This window comes from Periplaneta americana, chromosome 10, assembly GCF_040183065.1.
Source record: "Periplaneta americana isolate PAMFEO1 chromosome 10, P.americana_PAMFEO1_priV1, whole genome shotgun sequence".
Classification (NCBI taxonomy): Eukaryota; Metazoa; Arthropoda; class Insecta; order Blattodea; family Blattidae; genus Periplaneta; species Periplaneta americana.
In genome coordinates, this window is record NC_091126.1 from 150,961,247 (window position 1) to 150,979,599 (window position 18,353).

General features: G+C 36.5%; 1 protein-coding gene across 2 annotated transcripts in view; it reads right to left on the minus strand.

Annotated features, from left to right (window-relative positions):
- Positions 1-247: 247 nt before the first annotated feature.
- The window catches only part of LOC138708100 (histone acetyltransferase KAT7-like), a 77,943-nt gene continuing 59,837 nt past the window's right edge, over positions 248-18,353 (minus strand). For both annotated transcript variants that reach the window (XM_069838288.1, XM_069838287.1), the window contains one exon: positions 248-18,317. In XM_069838288.1, coding sequence (XP_069694389.1) covers positions 17,436-18,317 — 882 coding nt within the window. In that variant the 3' untranslated portion in view covers positions 248-17,435. The remainder of the gene's footprint in view (positions 18,318-18,353) is intronic.

An 18,353-nucleotide genomic window follows, 5' to 3' on the forward strand; every position in this document is an offset into this window, starting at 1 on the left:
TTGTTACATAGACCTAAAAGATCAGGATGTGAACATGCCACACACACATCCGAAGATGCTTGGAAGTAAACTATGCAAGAATTACAACCCTGCAGTGCTTGCGGAAGCTGTTGCAAAACTGAAGTAGAACCACATTTAATTTTTTCAAGCATCAAAAACCTATAAAATACTATTTGTGACCTTATGAAATAAGGTTAAATGCCTACACAGTAAAACTGTTATTGGACAAACTGCCCTTTCTTTTGAGGAGGGAGTAATTTTGAAAGCTGTTGAAATTTGAGTGGACTGGGATCGATCAGAAATATTTAATCGAATAATCGAGTCGATTAAAATTAATCGGTTGTAGTTGATATTATTATTTTGTTAATACAAACTCGTACTAAAAATTCCAACAATATTTCTCGTCCCCCTCATCCCTTATAAAATTGCCATGTTTACACTGTATTCAAGTGAGAGCGTAACAACAGTCTAGTATATACAGTCACGAAGCTCAATACTTACTATATATGCATACATAGACAGTTGAAATATGCACCCATAGATAGTTGCTAGCCACCAGGATCGCTATTATCGCCTCATCACAGACTCATTCCCTAGCAGATGATAAAATGTATTGTACTTTCGATATCATGTTCTTTTGAAAAAATTAACACCTTCCTTCCACTATTGAAATACGAAATACATAAGGTTCATATATTATTTTCATAAAGCATATATTATATTTTATAAACTCACCTTCCTGGATCTTTCAGAAGAAGGATAACTCTGACCTCTTTTTCTTAGAATTTATAGTGCAACAAACGTCTCCTTGTCCCAAATTATTATTATTCAAATTAATGTATTTTAGCCATTTACAGTTATTACAACCGATAACAAACATTTCACAGTTTACACAACTTTTCACAGCAATGCGAAATACGGCACAATCAATGCCTTTTCAATCTGAACCGCTGTAATGTATGTTCGAGTTTTCTATTTCAGTGTATGGAGCTCAATAAAATATTATATTATAACTTTATTGCGTGTCATTGCTAAGTTTTATTTAGTGTAATGTGTCCATTAAGTTTCGTGTACTTCTTGCTACATAATATGTTGCAGAAATAATTATAAAACTGTGTTATTTTAATGTGATCGGGTTAAGGGAGTCACGTGGTCTGCCTTACGGCCTATATTAGATCATGATGGCAATGGCACAGTCTATTGTTCCTAGTACTCACAGTGCTCCAAGCGGCTAGCAACTATCGCGACAAATGCAAAAAATCATCCCAAGCTTCGCGACTGTATATATTAGACTGTGGCGTAACTATCTTCTTCTCTTTCTAAAATCTGGTAATTCGATTACAATAATCTTCTGTTTCGACCGCTGTACTTTTGCAGTTGCAATTTCTGTAATGAGTTTGTATATAAAGGTTATGTGTTTACTTTGATAAAGAAAAAAAAAATCAGTTTTCTGTGGTTTGTGTCATATTATGTCATATGAGAATTTGAGAGGTAAACTCGGTGAAACGTTTGGATTTAAATTGAATGATAGTGGAGAAGTGCTCGACAGAAAAAAAAGTTTTTTTTCGTGTTCAGTGATACAGGAAACATTGTTATTAAATGTCGAACGACACTTAATTTGGAGCATGTGAATGCACTCACATGTTTAACCCTCTGATGCATAACATGGGTCTATTTGACCCGACCCTTTTTTATGCTGTAGTAACTCCGACTATAATGAGACAATAGGTCTGAAGCTTCTCGACATCTCAGAAAATATATTTCTTTGTACCCTCCTAAACTGGTGTGGAAATTGTTTATTTAACCGATATTTAATCATTTGTCGAATACTGCTCGGATTATTCATAGCCTGGGTCATTTTGACCCAGATGTTTATTTTTCCACTATTTTTAACAATATCATATTAAGTTTTGAATTAGATGTTGGCAGCATTGGTTTTGCACATTTCTCATGCATGTTCAACAATTACATCTGTTAACAGCTGCTGCTGGAGTAGATAGCAATGATTATTCGGAGCATATGTTGTATCTTTTGAAACATTATTAGAAGCTGCATTCAAAATATTACAAAGGTATTTACTCTTCTACTATCTTAACTTAATCTTATTATCTTGATATGTGTGAGCGTCAAATTTTCTAATATATATTATATTACAACATTATTTTATAGTGCGTAGTTTTGCTATTTTTATGTAATGTATATATCAACAAAAAATAGTTACTTTCCATTGAACCATACATTTACTATGAAACTAGCCATTGCTTTCATATCCATATTTATTTCTATTCAGATTTCTTGCGGCAATGGCAAACATCTATTTAGAAGAAACTGAAATTTTCGAACTGGTCAACCAACCAGGATCCAGTAGTGAAGATGAAGCTGATGCAACATATCTTCCACATGAACCCGATGAATCAAGTTATAATTCATCAAGTTCATCAGATGAAGCAGTAAGTGACCATTCTGACGCTTATAACTTTATTGAACAGCAGGGCCAAGATTTCATAAGCAGTCGTACTTCAAAATCTGGATTGTTATGGTCTGCAGATGCACCACAAGTTTCTCAAACACCTAGTAGAAATATTATTAGATTCAAGGATGATCCAGCAAGAAATGTAATTGTAACTCCTGAAATGATCTCCGAAATTTTGATCTGATCCTGAATTTTGTCCTACAATCTCATCAAAGAGAAGAGTGTTTCTGAAAACACTTGCAAAGGAACTCATGATGCCTCGCATTCTGGAAAGAAGCACAAGTAAGAACATACAGAAGGTCGTAGGTATGCTGTTGGACAGAAACAGGAATGGCATGAATCTCTCAAACAGAACTGGAAGCTTTCTTCAGAGTTCTAATTCTTGCTGGTGTGGAAAAAAATGGCGATGTTTCAGCTCTAGAGTTATTTTGCTCGCCTGAACATAATCCACATTACAGGGCTTGCATGGCTGTCAATAGATTTGAAACAATTAAGAAATTCTTACGATTTGATGACAAACGTACAAGAGATATGAGAATAAAGACCGACCGGCTAGCTGCACTTCGTTATACCTGGAACATCTTTCTGAATAACTGCAAATCTAAGTATATTCCGAGTGAAAATGTTACTATAGATGAGCAGCTTGTGCCATTCAGAGGGAGATGTCAATTTGTGCAGTATATGCCGAGCAAACCTGCCAAATATGGGCTAAAAATATTTTGGCTTTGTGACGCTAAGAATTCCTATGCATTTGATGGCATAATTTACACAGGTAGGAAACCTGGGGAACCAGTTGAGAAAAATCTTGGTAAGAACACTGTACTGCAATTAGTCATGGAGATACAAAATTCCAGAAGAAATGTTACATGTGACAACTTCTTTACGTCTGTGCCTCTTGCCCAAGAACACCTGAATATGAAACTAACAATTGTTGGAACAATGAAACAAAACAAGACAGAAATTCCACAAATCATGAAAGCCAACAAATCACGACAAGTTCATTCTTCTGAATTTGGATTCAACAGTGAAATGACTTTAGTGAGTTACGTTCCTAAATGAAACAAAAGTGTCATATTGCTGAGTACTATGCACAATGGCAAAACAGTAATCCCGGACATGAAAAACAAACCTGAAATAATAATATACTACAATAAAACAAGAGGAACCGTAGATACATTAGATCAAATGACAAGAAATTATTCTTGCAAAAGAAAAACGAAGAGGTGGCCCTTCGTTCTGTTTTCCAACTTACTGGATGTAGGCAGCGTGAATGCTTTTCTTGTGTATGAATTGCTACATCCTGAATTTTGTCCTACAATCTCATCAAAGAGAAGAGTGTTTCTGAAAACACTTGCAAAGGAACTCATGATGCCTCGCATTCTGGAAAGAAGCACAAGTAAGAACATACAGAAAACAATAAAAGAAGCTATGGTTCTAAGAGGAGTCCCATGTCCAGAAGGAGATGAAGAACAACAGAGAGGTACTTTGAAGAGAAAAAGGTGTTCCATATGTCCTACAACAAAGGATCGTAAATGTAACAATGTGTGTGTTACTTGCAAGAGGTTTGTGTGTGGTGAACACAGTATTATGATGTGCATTGACTGTAAGAAAAGAATTGTTACCTATTTTTCTGTAATTGACTTAAGGAATTTACTTAAATATTTAATTGTTGTAAATGTTGGTTTGTAATTATGAAAATTTGTTTTCTATGAGGAATAAAATTCAGAACTCAATTAAATTTGAAGTTTATTTTAAAAATCTCATTAAAGACGCATTTTCATATTATTTTCAAGTACGGGTCAAATTGATCCAGGTTATGCATTAACGTAGGGAAAAATGGCCATGCATCAGAGAGTTAAAATCATGGATGAAGCAGTATTAACTAGGTGAGTCTTCATACTTTTTGTTATTTACATTTGTCTCAAAAAATTCCCGGAGAAATTGACACAATAAATTATAAGCTTCGTAATATATGTTAGTAAGTAAATGAAATAGTTGTTTTGTAATTTAACGATACACGATGGCTTAGCGCACACATGTGTTAAGTGCAGGTTTAACTGAAAACGAGTTTTTTTTATGTGTAACGAATAACGAGGAAGCATAGTTTATTGTGCACAAAGATGGTAAGTGAAATCCAACAGGAAAACACATATTTTTTGATGGTATTATGTTGTAAGTACCTATCTCAAGACACACAGATGTGTCAGGACCACTTACCACTTGTGTGCTGTTATAATTAATATACTGATGTACCTATTTCAAGATACACAGATGTGTCAAGAACACTTACCATGTATAAATGCAATGAAAACTTTCACGAAACCATACATTCGGATTTGTGGTGCCTCGCAAATGATAAACAACAGAAAATGCATCTGTGCTCAAAAATTGAAAATAATGCCTGTTTGTCGCAAAAATACTTATGCTAAGAAGTAAAGAAAACTTCCCGAAGTTTTTACTTCCCAATTCTAATGGAGGGAAGAACAGCGCTTCTTTAAAATTTCTGTGTGCAACATTGTCCATCACTTATAGAGTTGTTGAACTTTGCATGAAAAATGTTAGTGACACAGGATTATACATTGGACAAGATGGCAGATCTAAGGTGAATTCGGCACATAATGTAACCCCTGAAGAAAAAAATAATCAAATGAGGGCTCACATTGATAAATTTCCATGTGTAGAGTCTCACTACTGTAGAAAGGATTCTAAAAAACTGTACTTGGCACCTGATTTAAATTTGTCGCTCATGTATTGCTTGTACAGAGACAATTATTGCAAAGAACATGATATCAAGCCTGTATCTCTATTTGTATATAGAAGTATTTTCAATTCTTACGATCCGACATTGTCTTTTCACGTACAAAAAAAGGACCAATGCTCCAAGTGTAATGCTTATGAAAGCAGCTGTTGATAAAGGCCCATTGCAAGAAGACTGGAATGTCCACAAAACTAGAGAAAACCAGTCAATTAAAAATGAAAGATGAGGACAAAAAGAGGGAAATTGAAGATACAGACATGACCTTGAAAACAATTACTTTCGAACTGCAAGCAATTTTGAGCGTACTTTATGCAGCTGACTGTCAAATTTATTACAAGGGTAAACTGAACGTTTACAACTTCACAGTAATGGATGCTAGTCGAAATGGAATTTGCTATGTATGAAATGAGTGTAATGGCAAGAAAGGTAGCACTGAGATTGGCAGTTACCTCCTAAATTATATTTTCATCCATTTTGAATCTTCGTACACTACTCTTAACACTTGAATATAATTAATTGATTAGCTAGCGGACTTACTCGTGTTAATTATGTAAGATTTGTGTGGCTTACAGCTGTTTCAGTGCTTCACGCACCATCCTCAGAGCCTACTAGATCTCGGCGTCATCTCGAACTTCTCTGCCTGGTATGTGGGTGTGTTTGATTGTTGAAAGGTGTTGAAGAGTGGAATCAAATAGTATGTGTGTACTGAAATTGATCTGTGTGTTGAGAATTTGATCAGGGTATGTTTTAGTGTTTTAGTTTGTATATTTCGTATTGTTCTAGTGTGTTGAGTTTTTGGTTCTTGGGTTGTATGTGTAGGATTTCCATGTCCGCATTTATGTTATTGTATGTATGGTTAGCAATGGTTATGTGATCGGCGTATGTAGATGTATTGTGTCCTCTGGTTATTGCTCTGATGTGTTCTTTGTAGCGTGTTTGGAATGATCTGCCTGTCTGAACTATGTAGAACTTATCGCAACTATTACATGTGAGTTTGTATACATCTGTGTGGTCGTATTTATTTGTTTGTGTTCTTTGTGTGTTGAGATGTCTTTGTAGTGTGTTTCCTGTTCTGTATAGTACCTGGCCACATTATTATAATCACTCACATTTTTACTATACTTTACATATTACTTCCTCATTTGAACTCTGGTTTCCCTTCTTAAGCAGAATTCACATTACATATTCAATTTTTAAACAATATTAAGTAAAATTACAATTATAACAATGTTACTTCAAGAAATATTGATAAATAACCAACCACACCACACCTCATGTTTACAGAAATTTCAGTATTACGTACGACCTCCTCTGGCTTTAATTACAGCTTCAATTCTCTTTGGCATGCTTACAATACACTTCTGTATTATTTCCTGGATCCTCTCATTGTGATTCCAAACATGTATCAGCCTTTCAATAAGTCGAACTCTGGTAGTAATAAATTGTTTTGCAATATCTTTTTTTTTTACGGGTCCCCAGACGTTCTCAATGGGATTCAAGTCCGGTGAGTTTCCTGGCCATGGCAAAAGTGGAATGTTTTTGGAAGCCAGAAACGTTTTGACTCTCCTATCAGTGTGGCAAGGTGCACCATCTTGCATAAAAATATATTTCTCCCCATTTGGGAACCATTCGTTCAGCTGAACGATAAGCCTGTTTTCCAATACCTGGATATATTGATCTTGTTTCATTGTTCCCTGAACAATGTAGAGTCATCCTGAACCTTTGCCTGATATCACAGACCATATCATGACTGATATTGGGTGTTTAACTGTGTTAACCAGGCATCCAGGAGCAAAATTTTCTCCCTTTCATCGACGAACAGACATTGCTTTGTCCATCAAACACTGAAAGGTTGATTTATTGGAGAAGGAAACCTGAAAATTGTCAAAGAAACTGATAAAATCTCTAAATTTTGTCTTTAAGTATTAAATAGTTCATTACTGGTTAATATTAAGAAATTGCATACAGGTTTGCTTCTCCGATGAATCAACCTTTCAGTGTTTGATGGACAAAGCAATGTTTGTTCGATGACGAAAGGGAGAAAATTTTGTTCTGGATGCCTGGTTAACACTGTTAAACACCCAATATCAGTCATGATATGGTCTGTGATATCAGGCAAAGGTTCAGGACGACTCTAGATTGTTCAGGTAACAATGAAACAAGATCAATATATCCAGGTATTGGAAAACAGGCTTATCGCTCAGCTGAACGAATGGGTCCCAAATGGGGAGAAATATATTTTTATGCAAGATGGTGCACCTTGCCACACTGATAGGAGAGTCAAAACGTTTCTGGCTTACAAAAACATTCCACTTTTGCCATGGCCAGGAAACTCACCGGACTTGAATCCCATTGAGAATATCTGGGTCCCTGTAAAAAGAGAGATTGCAAAACAATTTATTACTGCCAGAGTTCGACTTATTGCAAGGCTGATACACGTTTGGAATCACAATGAGAGGATCCAGGAAATAATACAGAAGTGTATTGTAAGCATGCCAAAAAGAATTGAAGCTGTAATTAAAGCCAAAGGAGGTAGTTCGAAATACTGAAATTTCTGTAAAAATGAGGTGTGGTTGGTTATTTATCAATATTTCTTAAATTAACATTGTTATAATTGTAATTTTACTTAATACTGTTTAAAAATTAAATATGTAATGTGAATTCTGCTTAAGAAAGGAAACCAGAGTTAAAATAAGTAATATGTAAAGTATAGTAAAAATGTGAGTGGTTATAATAATGTGGCCAGGTACTGTATGTTATGTTGTATTTCTGCTTTCTGAAAGAAGATGCGATCTTATGTGTGCTTTTGTTTTCATATGTTAGTGTGCAAATATTCAGACAACATAATATACTGGCACAGATACGTAGACGACATACTCATACTATACAAAGGAAACAAAAGACAAATACACAAACTACACCAATATATAAACAAATTACACCCAAAACTTCAATACACACTAGAACATGAACACAACTCCATAAATTTCCTAGACATCACCATAACAAAAATTGATAACAAACGCATCTACAAAATATACAGAAAACCAACCAACCATCACCACCACACACATACACAACACATCTAACCACCCCAAACAACATAAACATGCTGCATTCAGGATAATGGTACACAGATTACTCAACATACCCATGAGCCAACAACACTACAATGAAGAAGTGAACACAAACAAATACATAGCACAAGAAAACGGATACAATCCAAACATAATAGACAACGTCATAAGAAAGACAAAACAAAAACTTAAACACAAAAACACGCAAAATACAACACAAGCACAAGAACACAAGAAATACATCACACTAACATATGAAAACAAAAGCACACATAAGATCGCATCTTCATTCAGAAAGCAGAAATACAACATAACATATAGAACAGAAAACACACTACAAAGACATCTCAACACACAAAAAACACAAACAAATAAATACGACCACACAGGTGTATACAAACTCACATGTAATAGTTGCGATAAGTTCTACATAGGACAGACAGGCAGATCATTCCAAAAAAGCTACAAAGAACACATTAAAGCAATAACCAGAGGACACAATACATCTACATACGCCGATCACATAACCAATGCTAACCATACATATAACATAAATGCGGACATGGAAATCCTACACATACAACCCAAGAACCGAAAACTCAACACACTAGAACAATACGAAATATACAAACACACTAAAACACACCCCTATCAAATTCTAAACACACAGATCAATTTCAGTACACACACACTATTTGACTCCACTCTTCAACACCTTTCAACAATCAAACACACTCACATAACAGGCAGAGAAGTTCGAGATGACGCCGAGATCTAGTAGGCTCTGAGGATGGTGCGTGAAGCACTGAAACAGCTGTAAGCCGCACAAATCTTACATAATTAACACGAGTAAGTCTGCTAGCTAATCAATTAATTATATTTTCAGTATACTTGATTCAGTTACACACTTAACAACATTTAGTGATACTTGTTCAGAACAGAACAGGAATCAGTTCATCACTGCAATGCTGTACGGAGTTCACAAAAAGAATAACTTGGAGACAACTGACATGAAAATTAATGGAATCTGGTCATTCGTATTTAACTCCGCCTCTGGAGGGTATTACCCTCTACTGCTGGTCCCAAGCCCGGATAAAGGAGGAGGATGAACAGCTGGTTTCTTGGCCTCAGTGGCACACTGATGTCGAGTAGGTGTTGCTATAAATGCTGAGAAAAGCTATAGCAGGTGATATCACCAGCGATACCAGCAAATCATACCCCAGCAATGGGGATGGTTGCGGGCGAGCTCCTGGCAAAAAAAAAAAACCAGGACATCTCGGCTAGGGTATGATAACCCCAACAGAAGGGTTCCTGGTCCTCCTGATAGGGGGTTGGGAATGAGGCTGATATCCCCATCCCGTAAAACTTTAAATTGTTGAGAAACCGAATATGCCTCGGAATGGAAGCCTTCAACGACGACAATGGCTTAAGACAAAGGATTTGCAAATCAGAACATGGAATATGAGAACGTTGTTCAAGACTGGCAGTTTAAAAAATCTCTACAACAACAATTACAAAAATACAAGATATCAATAGCTCCAATACAAGAAACAAAATGGACCGGGAATGATACATATGATACTAAAACACAATCTTCAAAAGTGGGAAAGATAAAGGAAATAGAGAATTTGGAGTTACTTTTATAGTAAATAGAGATATGAAGTCAAATGTACTTGCCTTTACTCCAATTGATGAAAGAATCTGTGTGCTACATATCAAGACTAGCTTTTTTTAATCTGTCCTTAATAAATGTACAGTCATCAACAGAGGACAAAGATCCCGAAATGAAAGACCAATTTTATGATAAATTGCAAAAGACATATGAGAACCTACACTCCAATGACATCAAATTAATACTGGGAGATCAAAATCGGAAAAGAAGGCACCATCGGGAAGCAAAGTCTGCATGAAGCCTCATATGGACATAGGCTCGGCGATTTTGCACCAAGAACATGGTCATCAATTCAACATGCTTCCCTCATTAAGATAATCACAAAGCCACATGGAGATCTCCTGATGGTCTAACATATAACCAGATCGACCATGTATTAATAGATAAAAGAAGTGCATCCAGTATTATGGATGTACGATCATATCGAGGAGCAGTAGGAGATACAGACCACTACCAATTAAGACATTATATAGATGTAAAATTAACACCTGGAAGAATAGACGGAATCTCACAGAACCAAAAATTAATTTAAAAAGATTAAAACTCCTTGAAACTAGGGATAAATACCAGAAAACCGTAGAAGACAAACTTAAAAAAAGCAAACGTAATGACATAAACACTAATTGGCTAGCAATCAAACAAGGAACAACTGAAGCAGCTACAGAAATACTAGGACATAAGCCTCACAATAGAAGGAATGATTGGTTCGATGATGAATGCCGGCAAGCCCTAGATAGTAAAAATCAAGCTTATAAAACATGGCTAAGGAGACCCGCCCGAAACAAAAGAACAGAATATGAAGAGAAAAGGATAATAATGAATAGACTTTTTCAAAAGAAAAAAGAGAACTGCTCTTAATACCAGATTAAACAAGCTATGTGAAGACTTCGTACATAGATGAAATTATTGGGGATCATCAGTGCGGTTTTAGGTGTAATAGATCGACTATTGATCAGATTTTTTTGTATTCGACAGATAATGGAGAAAAAATGGCAGTATAAGGGTACAGTACATCAGTTATTCATAGACTTCAAAAAGGCATATGACTCGGTTAAGAGGGAAGTATTATATGATATTCTTATTGACTTTGGTATTCCCAAGAAACTAGTTCGATTAGTTAAAATGTGTCTCAGTAAAACATACAGCAGAGTCCGTATAGGTCAGTTTCCATCTGATACTTTTCCAATTCACTGCGGGCTAAAGCAGGGAGATGCACTATCACCTTTACTTTTTAACTTCACTTTAGAATATGCCATTAGGAAAGTTCAGGATAACAGGTAGGGTTTGGAATTGAACGGCTTACATCAGCTTCTTGTCTATGTGGATGACGTGAATATGTTAGGAGAAAATCCACAAACGATTAGGGGAAACACGGGAATTTTATTGGAAGCAAGTAAAGTGTTCGGTTTGGAAGTAAATCCCGAAAAGACAAAGTATATGATTATGTCTCGTGACCAGAATAATGCACGAAATGGAAATATAAAAATTGGAGATTTATCCTTCGAAGGGGTGGAAAAATTCAAATATCTTGGAGCAACAGTAACAAATATAAATGACACTTGGGAGGAAATTAAATGCAGAATAAATATGGGAAATGCCTGTTATTATTCAGTTGAGAAGCTTTTATCATCTAGTCTGCTGTCAAAAAATCTGAAAGTTAGAATTTATAGAACAGTTATATTACTGGTTGTTCTGTATGGTTGTAAAACTTGGACTCTCACTCTGAGAGAGGAACATAGGTTAAGGGTGTTTGAGAATAAGGTTCTTAGAAAAATATTTGGGGCTAAGCGGGATGAAGTTACAGGAGAATGGAGAAAGTTACACAACGCAGAACTGCACGCATTGTATTCTTCACCTGACATAATTAGGAACATTAAATCCAGACGTTTGAGATGGACAGGGCATGTAGCACGTATGGGCGAATCGAGAAATGCATATTGAGTGTTAGTTGGAAGGCCGGAGGGAAAAAGACCTTTGGGGAGGCCGAGACGTAGATGGGAGGATAATATAAAAATGGATTTGAGGGAGGTGGGATATGATAGAGACTGGATTAATCTTGCACAGGATAGGTACCGATGGCAGGCTTATGTGAGGGCGGCAATGAACCTTCGAGTTCCTTAAAAGCCATTTGTAAGTAAGTAAGTAAGTAAGTAAGTAAGTAAGTAAGTAAGTATGTGAAGACTTCCAAGAGCAGAATCTACACATGGCTTTCGGAGAAGTCAAAACAATAAAAGAGGGATTCAAACCAACTACACAGCTTATCAAAGATAAAGATGGCCTCATCACTGGAAACAACGAAGAGATAAGGAATAGATGGAAGGACTATTTCCAAACACTGTTAAATAAACCTAATGAGATGAACCAGGAAGATTATACAGAACGACCCACACCTGTGGAGTAACGGTTAGCGCATCTAGCTGCGAAACCAGGTGGCCCGGGTTCGATTCCCGGTCGGGGCAAGTTATCTGGTTGAGGTTTTTTCTGGGGTTTTCCCTCAACCCAATATGAGCAAATGCTGGGTAACTTTCGGTGTTGGACCCCGGACTCATTTCACCGGCATTATCACCTTCATCTCATTTAGACGCTAAATACCCTAAGCTGTTGATAAAGAGTCGTAAAATAACCTACTAAAAAATATACAGAAAGAGACAAATAACCAAGCTGTCATAGAGGCCACCACACTAGAAGAAATTAGAGATGCATTTAAAACCTTGAAAAACAACAAAGCTTCAGGAGCGGATGGGTTGGCTGCAGAACTATTCAAATATGGAGGGGAACCATTGTTGAAAGAACTACATGAATTCATTGTCTCTGTATGGGAGGAGGAGGAGGAGATGCCTGATATTGGAAGAAAAGTATCATCTTTCCAATCTATAAAAAAAGGAGACAAACTGAACTGCACCAATTATAGAGGGATAGCACTGCTGTGCATGACATATAAAATCTTTACAAACATCACATGTAACAGGCTTAACCCATATATCGAAAACCTACTGGGCGAATACCAGGGAGGCTTTAGAACTGGCAGATCCACCATAGACCAACTCTTTATGGTCAGAATGATGCTGAGCAAACTATGGGAATAAGATACCAGTGTCTACCAAATCTATATAGACTTCAAACAAGCCTACAACAGCATAAATCGGAAGCAAATTTACAGGATTATGCAAGAATTTGATATTCCATGTAAACTTATAAAATTAGTACAAACAACGATGAAAGAAACAACAGCTCAGGTCAAAATTCAAACTCAATTAACAGACCCCTTTTACATAGAGCAGGGACTCAAACAAGATGATGGGCTGGTCCCATGCCTTCTCAACTTAGTACTGGAATGTGCAATAAGAAAGCTCTCTATCATTATGAAAGGTACTCTGGACTACCAGACCACTCAAGTAATTGGCTATGCGGATGATATATGCATATTAAGTAGAAATATCAAGGCAATAAACGAAACCTACAATGAATTGAAAGAGGCCACTAAGGACACAGGTCTTAATATCAATCTAACCAAAACACAGGCAATGATTCAAGCAAGATCTAAAATTAGAAATAGCCGGCGAACCAGAGATAACTGTGGTTGATAGTTTTGACTACTTAGGCTCAAGGATCACTAATAATAATGTCATTTTTAATGAGATCCAAAAGCACATAAGATCGGCCAATAAAGCTTATTCTTCCCTACACCAGGTTATGAGTAGTCAGTATGACTAAAGTAAGACTTTATAAAACACTCATAAGAAATGTTCTCATGTATGGCTGTGAAACATGGTGTCTTACCAAAAGGACTGAGGAAGCTATTGGTAGCTTTGACAGGAAAGTACTTAGGAAAATATTTTGGCCTGTGAACATAAATCAGGAATGGAGGATACGAAATAATAAAGAACTATATGAATTATGTAGAGAATGAGATATACTCACCTATATAAAAATTAAAAAACTCCAATGGGCAGGTCATGTACAAAGATTACCTCTGGATCGTCTACAAAAAAAAAAAAGCCCTTAGAGCTAGTTTTCATGGAACTCGCAATCCTGGAAGACCCATGAAGAGATGGGAAGATAATATCAGAGAGGATGCGGCTAGTCTACTACAGTGCAGAAATTGGAAACTGGCAGCACAAAATAGAGATTTATGGAGGCAAAAAATTTGGCAGGTCAAGGCTCAAACATGAGCTGTAGATCCATTGGATGGATGGATGGTCATTCGTATTTAGAAGCTGACTCAATGCATACTACAATAGAAAGGAAAAGAAAGCAAATGAAGTTGTACACTACTCTGATGTCAGCAGCAAGAATTAATTCCCATCCATACCAAGTCAATGTAATGTCCTATAATGATTTTTATGACATTAAGGATCTGACAGCAAATTCAGTACAGAATGCAACAGCTGTGAGTGACTGTTCGAAAGTAAGTTGGCTAAAAGTGAAATGGATTAGGGTTCAGAAGTGCAAACCCCAAACTATCCAGATTAAGTATGATCTGTCAGAAGAACCATTTATTGAAATAGACACAGACAAATCTAGAAGTAAAAAACAAGAATGCAGATGAAAGTGCGTGTGAATTTCAGAACTCTCTCTCTCTGAAACGAATGTACCAAAAAAACCTATTAGCAAACGGAAGAAAAAATATCTAGTATCACTGCTAAACAGCAAAGTTATTCCAGAAGTGTACACACATTTCATCGAAGAAATACCATCAGCCAGGCGTTTGCCAGTCAACATTTCAGAGGAGGAAGACGCGGATTAATTTAATTAAGTCGTTTCATGTTCAAGTGTGGTACTATTTACTTCATAACATTATTAATTTCGAGAAATTTCAGTTTGTATGACATACACAGAAGTTATAAGTGCATAATTCTGGTTGCCAAATGTGTTAAGTGTAGTTGCCATTAATTGAAATTAATTATTAAATTAAATGTCTCTTACTTACTTACTGGCTTTTAAGGAACCTAGAGGTTCATTGCTGCCCTCACATAAGCCCGCCATTGGTCCCTATCCTGAGCAAGATTAATCCATTCTCTATCACAATATCCCACCTTCCTCAAATTAATATTATCTTCCCATCTATGTCTCGGCCTCCCTAAAGGTCTTTTTCCCTCTGGCCTCCTAACACTCTATATACATTTCTGGATTCGCCCATACATGCTACATGCCCTGTCCATCTCAAACGTCTGGATTTAATGTTCCTAATTACGTCCGGTGAAGAATACAATGCGTGCAGTTCTCAATTATGTAACTTTCTCCATTCTCCTGTACCTTTATCCCTCCTAGCCCCAAATATTTTCTTAAGCACCTTATTCTCAAACACCCTTAACCTATGTTCCTCTCTCAAAGTGAGAGTTCAAGTTTCAAAACCATAAAGAACAACCGGTAATATAACTGTTTTATAAATTCTAACTTTCAGATTTTTTGACAGCAGACTGGATGATAAAAGCTTCTCAACCGAATAATAACAGGCATTTCCCATATTTATTCTGTGTTCAATTTCCTCCCAAGTATCATTTATATTTGTTACTGTTGCTCCAAGATATTTGAACTTCTCCACCTCTTCAAAAGATAAATTTCCAATTTTTATATTTCCATTTCGTACAATATTCTCGCCATGAGACATAATCATATACTTTGTCTTTTCGGGATTTACTTCCAAACCTATCTCTCTATTTGCTTCCAGTAAAATTCCCGTGTTATCCCTAATCGTTTGTGGATTTTCTCCTGACATATTCACGTCATCCACATAGACAAGCAGCTGATGTAACCCGTTCAATTACAAACCCTCTCTGTTATCCTGGACTTTCCTAATGGCATACTCTAGAGCAAAGTTAAAAAGTAAAGGTGATAGTGCATCTCCTTGCTTTAGCCCACAGTGAATTGGAAATGCATCTCACAGAAACTGACCTATACGAACTTTGCTGTACGTTTCACTGAGACACATTTTAATTAATCGAACTAATTTCTTGGGAATACCAAATTCAATAAGAATATCATATAAAACTTCTCTCTTAACCGAAATTAAATGTATAGAGTTAGAAATTTGCTTATTGTATTCATTTGACTAAGAAACATTAAAAAATAATAAATAATTTATCACATAACACATGTTGTATCATAATCATTGTTTAATTAGTTGTTGAACTTTAAAATTCAGTTTCTGAGAAAAGTAAGAAATAGTACTTAACACGTGTGCGCTAAGCCATCGATATACAGATATACAACATTTAATACTTATGGTGATGCTATGAAAAGGGAGCAGTTAAAGCTAGTGAAGGTAGCGAGTATAGCTGCGGCAGGTGGAATGGGGTGAATTTCCCCTACAACTTGACGTATGCTGCGGTACAAATTGTACGCTGCTTACGTCAAGTTGTAGGGGAAATTCATCCCATTCCACCCGCCTGTGATGTAGTTTATGCTGTGGGCAAATTTATTGTTTATGGTGGCTGTACTGTTCGGTTTATTTTTCCTGAACGCACCCTGATCTTCTCCTCTGCTCTTTGGAGGAATGACACGCATTGCCGGCCTCGGCTGGGAGACTGGGCTAACGTGCAGTTGGTGAGAGAAGTCGACGGAGTTACGACATCAAGAGAGAGAAACGGGCAGTCTCCCGTCTCAGCTGAGATAGTCGTCAACTCATCGTATGACGTGGTCGCGGTGGTCGGGTGACCCAGCTGATTTGGATAGCTACGACTTTCGTCTGTGTGGTATAATTCACCGGTGGAACATCGTTTGGATATCATCGCTTTACAGACTAAGGGATGGTCTGTTTCATTCTTAACAGCATGCTGGCCAGCATTCCTAATTTTCATATTCTACACTATGAGGGATCATTAACGTCCATAAAACCACAGGGAAGTTCTCTGACGTCGCTACGCCATTGATGTACATAGTGGCTCACTTTGTTATGGTGTGCTTCCCAAGGATGTGAACTTTAATTCAGCTAAAAGTTGGAGACTATTACTTTATATGATTTATTAGAGCCCGAGTCTATCCGGACTGTATTTTCAATGAGTGTTTAATTTACTCTGTGATACATCGCCATTCTTACATTCATTTTGATGGTAGACATTAATTTTCTCCCTTTCATTATCTCACTACTTTATATTGTTATTAGATTTATAATTCTTGGTTTTTGTATTTTTACATTAACTTATCTCTCTCAGTTTGTTAATATTAAATTGTTATAATTATCATGGCTTTTACTTTATACTATTTGTGAAAGGCAGCCAAAAATACCTAAAGTTACGATCCTTTTTCCTTTCCTGGGTTTTACTCAGGCACGCTGATACAACACGCCACAGCTATACTCTGTACTGTCACTAGTTTCAACTGCTCCATTTTCATAGCCCTACTTATCACTGAACACAAGTTAAATTTAACAATTGATTAATCGATTAAATATTCTGATCGATCAACAGCACTGGTTACAACTGAAGAATACTTTCCAGATGGTTGTGATTCAATTCATTTTGACTTTTCTTGAGGTTTCTTTGATGGTGCCTGCCATGACAGTGCTCTTCGGTCTACAAGAAGTCTTGGCTGCTTGTATTTATCTGATTTCACTAAATCAGATATCAACGTTGAAGTAAGCAACAAAAAATTCCTACCGTTCAAACAGTGGGATAATTTCAGGTGATTTAGTGTGGTCATGATGTCGTTTTTGGCCATACATAATATGTTGCTTAATTTCTCAAGTGATATTTGCCCTTGTACATCAGTAAGACTGGATAAAATGGCCCAAGTCCAGTAAGATAGGTACGTGGACCTTCCAAAAGTGGAAAGGGGCTTTTCTGGGGTACCTACTCTCCCTTCCAGCTTCGACAGCTCGTAACTTAACGATATCAAAAACTTTCCATAACCTTTGTTTTGAAAGGGAGGCAAAATCATGAAACAATTCAGATTGTATTTTGCTTTATGATCCTTCACTTTAGAAAAATATCCAATTAAATGTAAACCTTCATCATCTTTCACACACATAATATAAAATAAAAATGGATTCACTTCAAAGAAAACAACCTTGTTCTCGATAAATAGTTTTGCCATTAAACATAAATTCTGGCAGTAGACCGTATCTAGACTGCCATCCACCTCCCAAACTGTAATAGTTCCGTTCCTATAGATGACTTTTCCAGGTGGATGCCTACATTTACAATTAACGAGGTGAAACCGATACGAATCTTCACACATCATGTACTCCAGACAAAATTCGCAAACATAAATTAGGGGTTGCTTTCCCGGTTGTTGGCCTGGATATGGACTGGGGTACCAAGATTCCATCTTGTATCGACCAAATCTGATTTTCTCTATGATATTCTTATCAATACTTTCTGGATTACAAGCTGAATTCTGGAAAAAAGAAATCCATGTTCAATGAAGGATACA